Source organism: Epargyreus clarus, unplaced genomic scaffold (assembly GCF_041222505.1).
Source record: "Epargyreus clarus isolate Ecla_fem2 unplaced genomic scaffold, WU_Ecla_fem_2.2 ptg000024l, whole genome shotgun sequence".
NCBI lineage: Eukaryota > Metazoa > Arthropoda > Insecta > Lepidoptera > Hesperiidae > Epargyreus > Epargyreus clarus.
The window spans coordinates 8,247,546-8,261,846 of NW_027332231.1; the positions used below are offsets into that span (position 1 = coordinate 8,247,546).

Sequence of the window (14,301 nt, forward strand, 5' to 3'; positions counted from 1 at the left end):
TCGATACCAAATTTGTTTTAAGGATGAAGTCTGTTCGCGTCCACTCGCATAATAAATTAAGACTTAATTAATATCATCACTGGTAAGATAATTACGGAAAAATATAATTTATTTTACTTAATTATAATTAACTCCCATTAAAACAAAAAACACCTTTAAATTTGCGATGTTTTTACAGTACTCACGACCGTGAAAGTCATCATTAAAATTATCATTAAAATGAAATTAATGGTATTAGGAGTATTTTGCAGAAACTCTTCAATTTATTTTAGTCCTATGTTCTCAGTTCTGATGATGCAGGAATAAAGCTTAGTAGCAGTAAATGCTACAAAGTGATGGTAATTACGAAAAATATAATATTTAGGCTAGTTATTACTATAAGTAGTAAACAGGTAGGTATTATACGCAAACAGGTAGGTACGCATAGTTTTAAGTTTGGATGGATTTGGTATCGGTTTCAGGTAGAATGGACATGATCATTGGCGGCAGTGACCACATACCATCAAGTCTAATATGTGCTCCTTTGATACTGCAATCTTATAAAAAATGTAGAGATAAATTTTCGTAGTTAATTATAATTACGGACAAATGTCTTTCCTTTCACAAAAATAATGATTAAGGATTGGATTGCGACACCCTTATATGTAATTTTAATTGTGGTTACCAATTAAAGGTAATTAAATTAAGAAGGTGACCACACTTTTATTGAGATAAATTTGCGCGCATCCACAACAAAGTTAGCGTAGTGTTTACCGGGAAAACCGCAAGTTAAGACGTGCCAACTCCATTTGTGAAGTGAATTTCAATAAGTGGGACATCATGATTTTCGGAATCTTAAATAAAGTGGCAAAGAACTTTCACGTATTATGTAAAAAGAATTTAATTGTGACTCAAAGGTATAGTTGCATTTTTTTTTTGGCTTTAAGTAAATATCGAAAGCGGTTATTTGGACTTCCACAACATAGTGCATGTAACTTATTTAGTAATGATGCGTTATTTTCTTTTTATTAAATGTCATTTACTTCGGTTTCAAATAAAAAATAATGCAGGCCTAAATAATAAAGTACTGAAATATTTTATGGCTTACAGTTTAAATTAAACGTATTATCAAATAAATAACAATGAAATTATCCTCCGACACGGTAAATAGCCTGATGTACCGAGTTCGAACACCGGGCAGGCGGACATCCAAATAATTTTGGATTTCTCTTCTCGTTCTGGGTGTTTATGTGTTTGCATTTATCTGTATTTACAGTACCCAAAATACACGAAATCCTAGTATAGAAAATGCGTTTAGAAAGCGTGAAAATGTCAACTTAATTAAACATTTTTATCATTAATTTAATGCAAATATTCATGTGCTCGTGTATACACAAAATATTGATTTAATATTTAAACAAATGAAGAATATATTATTTGTAATGTTGGCTTACTAAATTGCTTGATTTACATTAAACTAATAATAGTATTACTAAACTGACAAAAGTCACAAAATTAATAAAGCCTCAGGGTACCTACACACTACGATCCCTCAGATCTTGCATACCCTGGACACGCAAAAACACCTAAAATAATAACATATACTGAAACTGAACTGACTAACGTCCAGAGTTAAGCAATCTAAATTGATTTATATTGTACCTACTTGATTCATCTGGACGATGACTGTACCTACTTGAATCATCTACGTGCTCAGAGACCATAAAAACATTGACATGCATTTTGTAAAAAAGAAATTATAAGAATTAACGTTTAAATTGCTTAAAGCATTGTGACGAATTATTTTACAGGACTGGAAGCAGAAGATCTTTTACGGAATTGAATAGCGAAAAGGAGACTTTTCTTGGCGCCTGGCCTAAGGTTATTAACGCTATAACTACCAATCCTCAAATAACAGAAATACCCGAATTTGCTAATACAATAAAACAGGTAAAATATTTAAATTGGCTAACCTCATCATGTACCCACGTTAACTAACTTTTCAAATTAATTACTGCTAACGAAATATTTATCTTACAACTGTAAAAAGAAACGATACTTATTAATTATTATCGAATTAAGATTTTAGATTATAATATAACCGATGGAAAATATGCTGAGGGACTATCAACAATATTATCGTATAAATATTTGGAGAAGCCGGAGAATATTACTGAAGAATCTCTGGAAGTGTGCCACGTTTTAGGATGGTGTATGGAAATGGTAAACATTCTTTATTTAATAGAAATATTTAATTGAACAGATAATAGGTATCGTCAAATTACTTAAAGGTGGAACCATTGGTTGGCAGTTACAGTAGCTACATATTACAAGATCTCTGCAGCCCTTAAACATTCTTTAAAAACGTAAACATAGGAATTCAGCGGAGCATTTAGCTCATAAAGAGCTACACACACATTGATCACAGATGAGCTAACGTAAGGAAAACTACAAAGGAAAGAACAAAAATATCGGCGTTTTACCTGAAAATAAAACGCTTATTAAATACTTACCTTATTTGAAACTTTATCGTGAGAGATAGGCCCTATCTGTTTTCTGCCTAAAGTACCTCCCTCTCTACCTACCTATAGCCGTCTCGCTCACTCATTCCCACCAGTAGCAGAGCTGCGAGGTGCCAGCGCCAATTTTAATTCATTGAGTCGAAACACCAGGCAGAATTTAAATTAAAGTTTCAAATAAGGTAAGTATTTAATAAGCATTTTATTTTCAGGTAAAACGCCGATATTAAATACCTGACCGTTATTTGAAACTTTATCGTGAGAGACGTGTTTGTTATCGCCTGGTGGGAATGGACGCCAATGTGACATTTCAATATTAATATTATAAATTTAAGTAAGTCCGATTTATAAACTATTGCAATAAAATATGTATTTATTCTTCAGAAGTGTAATAAATATGTATGTACATAAATAGTTGCTACAAGGAATATGTGATGGGATTAAATCAGGTTTCAATCCAGGTATCTAAATAAACACAGATGAGCGAGAAAATAAATTTAATAAAATACTTTGCAAAAAATATAACAATTTAAGAAACTAAAATAATTCTTTTTCTCAGACAACTCAACAGTTATTGTAATATTAACAAGTAAATGAAAATAAATAACACTTTCCGTACAAAAATTATGAGACTGGAGAAAAAAAGTTTAAGTCCTTAACTTTAGGAGAAACTGGCAAAACCTGCCGTTTATAAAATTGTCTGAAAGTGTTTTCAGATCTCCAATTTCCACGTGCCAATATTTCATCGACTGGAACATTATTAGACCAATCTTTCGACGCAACAGCTGATCGAATACTTCCCGGAGGTGCAGTTATGCCTGCTTCCAATAATAAAGATTTAATCCATCCCGCAATCACCGTTCGGGATGCTGGCTTGGGTTGTCCTCTAAAAGTAACAAATAAATTCTTGCATTTTGCTTCAACACGCTTATCATGTAAGAGGTTTATACAACATTTTAACCAATATACCGGATCAAGCTTCTTATTGGTTGTATTTGACATTAGTTTCCATCCCGACTGCCTGTAATCAGAATTGTCAGTTTTAGAGCCAAAAGTAGGCCATAGGATAACATATTCATTGTTTTGTTCAAGATGCTCATGGTCTACAGATAATATTGTCAAGTCATGTATACGACGCCCAGAGCATAATAAAAGTAAAATTGCTGTATGTCTTAATGTCAGAAAGAGGTTACTTTCGTCAACTTTATATTTATCTAAAAAAGAAACTAAAGAATCAATATTCCAAACTTCTTTCTTATGCTGCACAGGATTTTTTAAAGAGATTGATTTTAAAACGTGTCGTACTAACACGTGCGAACTTAAGCGACCTGACAACTCCGTATTGCACAAAGTGGAAATTACAGATTTATGTAATAAAATAGAATTATAGGAAAGGTTTTCCTTTAAATGCAAATCAGCTAAAAATTTCGCCAATGTAGCGCCAGTAGGTTGACTAGGATCAAGTTTACATAATTTGTTCCATGCTAGCCAGCGTTCCCACGCGGCTTTATAAGTCTTACGGGTCGATGGACGCCAAGACGACATCAATAAGTTAATTTGAGATTGATTCCAATCAATTAAATTATTTGACCACCCCTCCCCAACCCTCGGAGGTGGAAGGCCTGTTGTAAGGTCTATAAGATAACGATCTAAGTGACGTATCGTGAATGGGGCTGCGATTGCCCTGGACTTGAGGTCTGCTCTCCAAAATACACGGTTCCATCGGGGAACTACTATTAAGAATGTGCCTTGTGCCTGGTTGAGATGAATTAGCACTTTGGGAATTAAATAAGGCGGAGGGAATACCCACGCCAGTTGGTAATTCCAATGAAGAGAAAAGGCATCGTGGGCCATTGCCTGATGGTCCGTCAAGTCTAGGGATACGTAATTGGCAACTACATGTGCCTTCTTTGATGCAAAAAGATCTATGACAGGAATTCCGAATTTTTTGAAAATCATATCTGTGCAAATTGATAAAAGGTGCCACTCCGGAGGTAACCGGTAGCGAGATAGATGATCTGCGTGACCGTTGTACCTGCCTGGAAGGTGACATGACATTATATGAATTTGATGGATTTGTAATATCCGGAAAATTCGTAGAGTAATATTCATTAGAGCTCGTGACTTCGTTCCACCCTCGTTGCGAATATAAGCAACAGCTGTCCTGTTGTCGCTCTGCCACAGAACTGTGGATCGAGACATGGACTGATGATGAATTTGTAGGACCTTCAAAAGAGCGAGGAGCTCTTTCTGGTTGCAGTGTAAGTCCTGTTCCCTCTCTGTCCACTGACCCGACAATGCTTGACTGTTTAATTGCGCTCCCCAGGCCAGGTCCGACGCGTCTGTCGTAAGAAAATGAGACGGAGGAGGCGGATGGATTGACGAGGACTGATGAAGATTGTAAAGCCACCAGGTGAGGTTCCTCAAGACATTTTCTGGAAGTTGAAGCAGTCTGGCAATTGGCATTTTTAAATATTTGTTTAAGAGGTCCAGAAGAGCTCGGTAATGAAGTCGTCCCCTGGGTATCACGAAGCTTGAGAAGTTCAACAGGCCTACTAAACTCTGTAAGTCCTTCAGCCCTACACAGCCGCTGCTCAAAAGTTTCGTGATTTTGGTTAAGAGGTTGAGACGTTTCTGTTTCGTCAGGGTTTTCTTGTTCCTCCAAGTGTCCCATTGGACGCCTAAAAATACGAGTTTCTTTTGAGGTATTATTATTGACTTGTCCAAATTTATTTGCCAACCAAGGTAACGAAGTCTTTTGAGCAGTGTCTGTACTTGAACTTTTAAGACTTGACGACACTGATGGACTAAGAGAAAGTCGTCCAAATAAACGATAATACGCATCCCTTTCTCTCGCAGAGTCTGAGCAACCCAATTTGTCAAAGACGCAAACACTTTTGGTGCTGTGCTGAGACCGAACGGCAGGCAAGTCATTTGTAACAATTGATGATTGTGAATTAAACGCAGGAACCGTCTGTGTGACGGGCTTATGGGTACGTGAAAGTACGCCTGAGACAAGTCTATCTTGCACATCCAATCCTTGGGCTGTAGAAAATCGGGTACTCGGTAGACGTTTATTAAGCGAAACTTGTCTGTTATAACATATTTGTTTAGCGCGGACAAGTTGAAGATGGGTCTGTGAGACCCGTCGATTTTTGGAACCAAAAACATTTCTGAAACAAAACTCGGGGCAGGCTTGACTACCTCCAACACACCCTGATTCCGTAATTGAGTTAATACCGTTGTCATAGCAGGCGAAGAGAGTCGAGCGTGCGACAGATTTGGTATTACTAGAGGAGGTTTTTCGAGAAAGGGTATGCGATACCCTTGAATTAACTTTAGGATGAATTTCGAAGCACCTAATTTTCTCCACCGATGGAGAAATAGACGTAATCTGCCTGCTATGAAAGGTTGATTGTCAAAACTTACGCTTTTTTCCGCGGCTGTTGGTCTCCGAGGATGGTGCAGGTCTTTTTTGACTGCCTCTATGATATTCTTGTGGCCTATTATGATATCTTCCTCCTCTTGGGCGAAAGGATCCTCTGTAATTATACGAAAATCCAGGGCGAGAGTCTGTATTGTTGAGCCTATGCCCTTGTGAAGGTCGACTATTAGAGTAACCCTGCGAGGGTTGATTAACATGGACAATATGCGTTGTAGCATAACCTCCATGTGAAATACCCTGCGAGGGTATATTTGAAAAATTACGATTTACCTGCCCCTGCGAGGGGTGGTGTACAGGCTTGCTCGGCCCCGCTTGCGAAGCGGGAGCATTTAAGCCATGCTTATTTAGGGGTAAAAAGGCTTTTCTTACCCCACCTGCCTTTTCAAGCGCTGCGGTTAACAACTCCGCATTAAATAAATGTTGACACGAAGGTGGAATCTTCCTTAAGGCAACCTTAGTTAGTGGATCTCGTACAAAATTTGTTATACCATCTCTTCTCATTTGAATTATTTCTGCTCGGTGACCACATATAAGTTGTAGCAGCTCAGACGATACTTTAAAGAAATCGCCCTTCAAAAAAAGTTCATTAACTTTTTCATTTAAATTTTCTAACGTGAATTCAGAACCCCGACACCATTGCAAAAGACTTCGAAGTGAATTTTGTAAAGCTTCGCGTTGTTTTAAAACACAATATGTCATAGCAGCATATGCTTTATCTGAAATAGCTAGGTGACGTAGGGAGTCATAAGCTTTAACCTCATCATTAACCTCTAGATCTACAAAGCCGGGTGAACAATTATATAACTTTTGTGTATCTGAATAACGAACTTCACACCAATGATTACTATCAAAATACTGAATGTCCTTTAATACCGATAAATAATTTTTTGGAGTATTAGGAACTGACGGGTCCTTTAGTTTAGTTTCGGTTTCAAAAACAAAATTAGGCTCAGAAGGGGATTCGATTGAATTATTATATAAATCTCCACTAATATTGCCATCGACTGATAGTTCATCGGGATAATTATTGTTATGCGGAATTGAAATATTGTCACAAAACTTAACTTGCTTCCTAAGTTCATTTATTTCACGAGATAATTTGTTTAAGCGGCGACGCTCACGTTGACGGTTACGTTTGCCCCCCCCCCCCTTCTTTTACGTTTTTTAAATTTCTTACTGTCACAAGGTTCCGAATTTGATGACGAGGATGTACTAGACTCGGTTGAGGAGCTTGAAGAGCTACTACTCGGAGGAATACGCTTCCTTTTAGGTCGTTGACGAGATCTGTCAACAGTATTACTTTTTTGGGATTCCGAATGAGTAACATGTATGTCATTGTGCGAATGATCAGTATCTTGTTCGTTAACACCGCTCATTATAACTGTAAATTACGCACTGATCCTGAAAATCCTAAAAAGTTGTACAAAAAAGGTATGGCAACGGCAATAAAAGCAATATTAAACACCACAAAAAATAACCATATATATGTAGGTAGATTTCTAATAAAAAAAAATAAAAAAAAATGTATTTTAAGGGTACTTAAAAGAATATCGAACGGTAATACCGTTAAACAAATGAACAAAAAATGTTACCCTCACAAGCCAAGTGGCATAATTTGAAAGTATTTTAAAGGCAAAAAGTAAAAGTTAAAACAAATGTTTAAAATAAGGAAGGTACCAAAGGATTACTTACGAAGTATCCGGTTTATCAATCCAATTTGATATTATAAATTCACTACTTCTGTACTAAGTACTGGCTGTACTTATAAAAAGTATTTATCGTACTTATAGAAAAAATTAAGATATTTGAAAAAATAGCTTTCACTAGGCTCTTCTAATAAGTACTTCCGAACGCTGCAGAAAACAGGACGCCAATGAATTAAAATTGGCGCTGGCACCTCGCAGCTCTGCTACTGGTGGGAATGAGTGAGCGAGACGGCTATAGGTAGGTAGAGAGGGAGGTACTTTAGGCAGAAAACAGATAGGGCCTATCTCTCACGATAAAGTTTCAAATAACGGTCAGGTATTTAATAATAAAATAATTTATTGAAAAAAAAATTAACAACCACGCTTTTATAGTTAAACAAACTAAATAGTAATAATTGTTGCAATCTACTAACTTTGCCATGAACTTTCTTTAAGGCACTAGAACAACTCCTCTGTAATCTTCAATCCTGATGATCCTGATAAGGACAATGGGACAAAATTATAAAAATCGTGTATTTACATGAATTCTTAATAATTGTTCAAAATTTTGAATTAAACTGACCGGTAAAAATGGGTAAAATCATGCATACATACAAGTTAAGCTAATAAAAGCGTAGTAGTTAGACAATAAAAGGATCGATGCAAATGAAATCGCTAAAATGCATAATGTATTGTTTTTGTAAACCCATTATGAATTTTAACATTTTTTAAGGAATACGGAATGGTTGGGCCAAAGGATTCGCGGCATAATCACATTAGACCTATAGTCTGATTCATAATTAGGTGTCCAAAATGTAAACAAACAAATGTCATTGTCAATATTAGCAAGAAACAAAAACTTTAACAAACTCAACAAAAAACGAAAACTTTACAATTATTCACAATTTAACGAACGCGCTCTGAAAACGATAATAAATTTGAGTTCGATTACAATCACGAAAATGAATAACATCAGTTACGAAACTTAAAAATGACGGCACAAGAAATGTCTTGGGTTCCGATTGTGTTACCATTATCACATTTTAATTTTCTACCATAAACCTTGTTTTTTATTATTATTACTGTATGGAACGAAATTGAGGTAATATAAATATAAGAAAATTTGAATTGATCTAAATTTATTTAGATAATTATTTCATTATTGTTGTATTAATTTAATATTGTCAAAAATAAGAAACTATCATTTGAAACGTATTTTCTTGATAGGACAACACCTTTGTTTACATTTTGGACACCTAATTATGAATCAGACTATACTTACACACGTACCTAACTAGCCTTCGAACAAACACGTTAGCCTTCACCAACAAACCTTTCAATCCCTATTAATATCATACGAATAGTTCCTTTACCTTTGGTATTTTTTGATATAACCATAAAATATTATTATGATAATACTATAAGGCACAACTCGAACCCGCGGTCCGCTAGCAGGCTCAAACTGTCTCAAGTTGTGTAAAATCATAATATTGAAATGGGTTTATTACCTTTTGCGGTTAGGGATACATCTATGGCCTACTGAAAATGGAATTCCAAAAAATCCAATAATATAATTTCACAACCACCCCCGTCTGTATATACGCGGCAACATTAGGAATATTCACGTATCTAAAATAATTACGTACTCGTAAGCTGGTATAGTCCGCGCCAAATTTTTAGTCTACACTGAAGTTGTTGCGAGCAGGTGTAGTCATACAATTTGCTATGGGGACGCGATTCATTTCTATATTCAGAGCAGACGATATACGACGATAGAGGACGACGATAGACGACGACGATAGACGACGTTACATCTACCTATTTTATTACTTATTTATTTTATACAGGTTCAAGCTTTCTGGATTGTCCTAGATGATATCACTGACAGATCAGTGACACGGCGAGGGAAACCTTGTTGGCACCTGGTGCCAGATGTCGGGCTGAGGGCTGTGAACGACAGTGCTATAATCTACGGGACCATGTTAAAAATCTTGAAAATAAAATGCGAACATTTGCCTCAGTATTCAAAAATTATGGACCAATTTCACGACGTAATAATTTTTCATATTATTTGTACTACACATGCCGTGTGCGTTATTATTTTCAAATTTCAACACGGATTTTTAATACGTTTATAAGAATAAAAAGAAATCTAGATAGGTATAATGAAATAACACTTCTGAGGACATCTCTACATTTACTTGAAATCTACGGTTTGACTGTATGTCTACAATATTGACTAAGAAAATAAAAAGAAAATGTATGTAATAATTACTTAATCATGTTTTAGGCTTTAATTTATACAGCGACTGGACAACATTTGGACTACATAATGTCGAACCAGAAGGAAAAGGATTACGTTCAATTTACCAACGAAACTTACGACATTATCGTGAAGTATAAAACTTCACATTACGCACACGTTCTACCAGTTTTCCTCAGCTTGATATTAGCTAACATAGATGATACGGAAATAACTGAAAAAGTTAAGGATATCGGTTACAAAATTGGACGTTTACATCAAATGCAGGTTTGTATTATTCGCATAGATTAGTAAAGATTACTCGCTCCTAACAAGAAAATGTACAATGTCCTTTTGACAATTGTCACTGTCAATTATATTCGTGTTTGAAAAATATTAAATAAATGTAGTTTTTAGATAAATTACGAATGAAACGATATTTCTCGCACTTTTTCTGCGATTTCATGTCTTAACTGCGCATGTCGGCATTATTCCGCGTAAATTACACCATGACAGCCATTAAACGGCTGACAGAATTGTCACATGTTTAAGTCATTTAATGGCTACCTTCAATTATAAGGCGGCGAGATATCTATACTTATCTATGATTATTTGACATAACCAAATGTGTCAAACCAAAATGTACCTACTGCTTGAAGTCTACTTTTTATTATAGGCGATGGTATAGAGGTGTTCCTATAACCATAATATAACGAAAATTGGTGTTATCTTTATATCAGTAATTCCACAACATTCAACTTTTATTTAACCCATAGATTAATAAAACAGTTAACCTTACAATATTTCAATACTATTGTTGACATTTTTCTTCGATAGGTAAATATATTTCTTGTGAATTAAATTATTTAAGTAATCATAATGTATGTAAAATAATTGGAGATTTAAGTTAAATCCACGATTAAGTAAAAAAAATTACAAGCAACAAGGAATGAAGTACACGTCATAATAATAACCGGCATAATCAGTTTAAAATTATCCATACTGTTTACAGCCGCTTCAAAAACAAAGAAAGAAACATAAATCGAACTATATTTTTACAGTAACTTGTCTATTACAGAACGACTTCGCGGACTGTTTTCCACTAGAATCTGAAGTTGGAAACATGGACACTACAGACATAAATCTAAATATGTCTACGCTGGGGACCGACATCCAAGAGGGCAAGTGTTCTTGGTTGGCCGTGACAGCCTTGCAGAACTGCAATGAAGCACAACGGAAGACATTCACGAGATACTACGGCAGTCCAGATCCAGGACACGTAGAGGAGATAAAGATACTTTATGAACAGTTAAAACTCCCTGAAATATATAAGCAGGAAAAGCGCATGAGACTTGACGAAGTATCCCGTCTCGCCCATGACTTTAATTATTTTCCAAGAGCTCCTGAGCTGTTTTTAGGATTGCTTAAATTATTCACAGGAAAGAAATGACAATTTTATGTGATCGTAGAATATTACTTGTGCATATTTTTTTATATACCGTTGTTTATATTATTATTAACCACTAATAATAGAATGTTTGTGTCATGTGTCCCCATAGAGAAGCTGGAAATGCTTCAGAAATACATGACAAATGCCTGCCTACTTATTTGGTACCGGGCTGACATAGTGCTGATTTGTTCCTTTAAAATAAAAGATCATGTTTAGGGTCATTTTCCTGTTACGCGCGTTCATTTTCTTATTATTTTCTTTAAAAGTAATATAAGCTCTACTTAAGTTATGAATGCAAGGTCGATTGTGTTGCGATGGCTACATTGCTTCTGTTTACGCCGTGGTTTCGGGTTATAATATATAATTTAAAATTATACAAAATACAAGAATACAAAAATTATACAATTGCAAGTTACTGCAATTAATGTGAAAATATTATTATAATAAAGATGCATTTAAATAAAAACTGTTTAATTTACTCATTTAGTTACCAACAATTTTTGCGAATGAGGATAACATTTTAATATACAAATCATTTATCACTTTCAAGAATTTGATCGTTAAAAGCGTCACCATCTGATGATGGCATAATACAGTGTGTTTTTTTAAAATCAACGTTTGATTTCCAGACAGGGAACTACTTACATTTTTTAAATCTTTTGATGCAGTTTTAGGTTTTATTAAAACTGGCCTCGTAATTCTGTTCAGAATTTTTCGCCTTTTTTTATAGTTTTGGATTTGGAACATCCTGTGTAGTCGTAATATTAAGTAGAGTTGTGTATGAACCTTCTAGAACTCATAATTAGAAAGCGTCATCAGATGATGATGCTGGATTAACAATATACGTAAAAATAATCGTTCATTTAAAAACACACTCATTTGCATGCACCAATAACTCGACGGGAGTTGCTGTGTATTGGACACCTTCTAGACCAGACTTAGGACAGCTTTCTTAATTTTCCATTTATAAGTTTTTCTGAAGATTAAACTAGGAACACTTTGAACATCTACACAACACACGCTGTTATGAATTCCACGTAAATGTAGGTCGAAATATATTTTCATAATTATTATAATCATAAGGACAAAGGCAAATCTTTTTATTACAACTAACTTAAGATTTTGATTGATTTGATTGACGCACAGAATTGTAATTATAATTATGGTGTCGTGTCTATAATTAAATTTAAAATATAGTAATTACCTATATACAATTTAATAGTTATATGCATAAACACGCTCGTTGAGGACAATCTGCGCGCACCAAAGATAGAGAAGACGTGCCTTATATTTGTGAAGTGAACAAGTAGCGGGAACGTCACTATGATTTTTGGATTCATAAATAAATCGGCCAGAAATGCACGCGTATTGTATAAAAATTCAATTGCTGCTCAAAGGTAAACAAATTTTTATTTATTGGTCTTAACTGGCTATAAAAACCACACTGGGTAATTCTTTGAGATTAACACCATACAACCATTTTATCCCTGTATAAGACAACGCGTTCTGCAGACGAGTCAACCTGTTTTTTACAATCTTTTACGATAAGTATATATTTATAAAACTGAACTTCAATTATATCGCTGCAATAATGAAACTCAAAAAATCACTTTTATCGCATATGCAATTTCCCCTTATAAATAATGCTTAACTGCACAATAAACAATTCACAACGTTGGAAAAAATGTTTATAAATAAAGACAAAACATACTTTGCAACATCCCAATTTGTACACCACCTTTTCAACTTTTGATATGATAGAAGTACAAATTGAGAAGTGAATCCATGTATTGAGTTACTTTCCATTCGAAACATTGCAGTCGTTCCACTATGCGGTAATTTCCATTGTCCCTTTTAATATAATTATGTCCCTTTCAACCCACTTCTCCCTAGTACACGTACCACTAGGCTGCGTGCTCTTACTCGTACGCATAAAGTCCACCAGAACGAACTACCGTATAAGTTGTAAATATGTTAAATAAGATATTAGATAAAATACTAACTGACCCGGCAAACGTTGTGTTGGCATATAAATAAAAAAAATGTTAAGGGTGACCCTTATCACTTAGGGGTATGAAAAATAGATAGTAGTCGCATATGCATATAAAATTTTGTGAAAATCGGTAAAGCCGTTTCGGAGGAGTACGGTAACTAACATTGTGACACGAGAATATTAGTTATAATACAAGTCTCATGGTTCAACTGCAATGGCACTAATTAATGTAATAGTACTTATATTTATCACAGATAAATAAGTATATTCTATTTCTGTCAATTTGTTTTTGTGCGTAGCACGCCTACGCTGTGCTACGATTTTCATTCAACAATAAAGAAAGACAAACATACAAGATACGCGCGAAAAACATAACCCTTCCTTGGCAGTCGGGTAAAAACTAAGACTGGATGCTACTACTTACCTATCGTTAGACAGGCAAACAGTTTGCAAATTGTCAAAATATATAAATAATGTTCTTAAAGCTGTTATTTATATCACTGTGAAGTTTTATATTACAGGATGCAACATAGTACATATTTTGCTGAATTTAAAAGCGAGAAAGAGAATTTTCATGGCGCTTTACCTAAGGTTATTAACGCTATAACTGCCAGTCCTCTGGTTACAAAAATACCTGAATTTACTAACACACTAAAACAGGTAATTTCTTTTTAAATAAATTACTAAGCACCATCAAATTCATTAATACAAATAACTTATAAAAATAAAACAAAAATCTACCTAAAGCTTATTAATAATTAAATTTAAATAATTATGCTACAATTCTTAAGATATAAAAATAAAAAAACGATACATACCGACTGTATATTCATGATAAAATAAGATTTTAGAATACAATCTACCTGGTGGCAAATGTACCCGTGGACTATCAACGATATTAACTTATAAATATTTGGAGAAACCAGAGAATATTACTGAAGAATCACTGGAGTTGAGCCGCATAATGGGATGGTGTGTGGAAATGGTA

At 34.7% G+C, this 14,301-nt stretch overlaps 1 protein-coding gene across 1 annotated transcript; it reads left to right on the plus strand.

The window, feature by feature from the left end:
- Positions 1-734: 734 nt before the first annotated feature.
- On the plus strand, positions 735-11,699 carry LOC140752129 (uncharacterized). The gene is made up of 6 exons (XM_073086310.1): positions 735-896; positions 1,791-1,929; positions 2,062-2,202; positions 9,476-9,679; positions 9,919-10,158; positions 10,949-11,699. Exons 1-6 carry the CDS (start codon positions 820-822, stop codon positions 11,318-11,320), a joined length of 1,173 nt encoding a protein of 390 aa, XP_072942411.1. The 5' UTR covers positions 735-819; the 3' UTR covers positions 11,321-11,699.
- The last annotated feature ends 2,602 nt before the right edge of the window (positions 11,700-14,301 follow it).

Excerpts from the sequence above, each read along its gene's own strand:
- LOC140752129 (XM_073086310.1), top strand. The coding sequence starts at position 820 with ATGATTTTCGGAATCTTAAATAAAGTGGCAAAGAACTTTCACGTATTA. Across the intron at positions 897-1,790 it reads AATTTAATTGTGACTCAAAG|GACTGGAAGCAGAAGATCTT; the intron begins GTATAGTTGCAT and ends ATTATTTTACAG. Across the intron at positions 2,203-9,475 it reads TAGGATGGTGTATGGAAATG|GTTCAAGCTTTCTGGATTGT; the intron begins GTAAACATTCTT and ends TATTTTATACAG.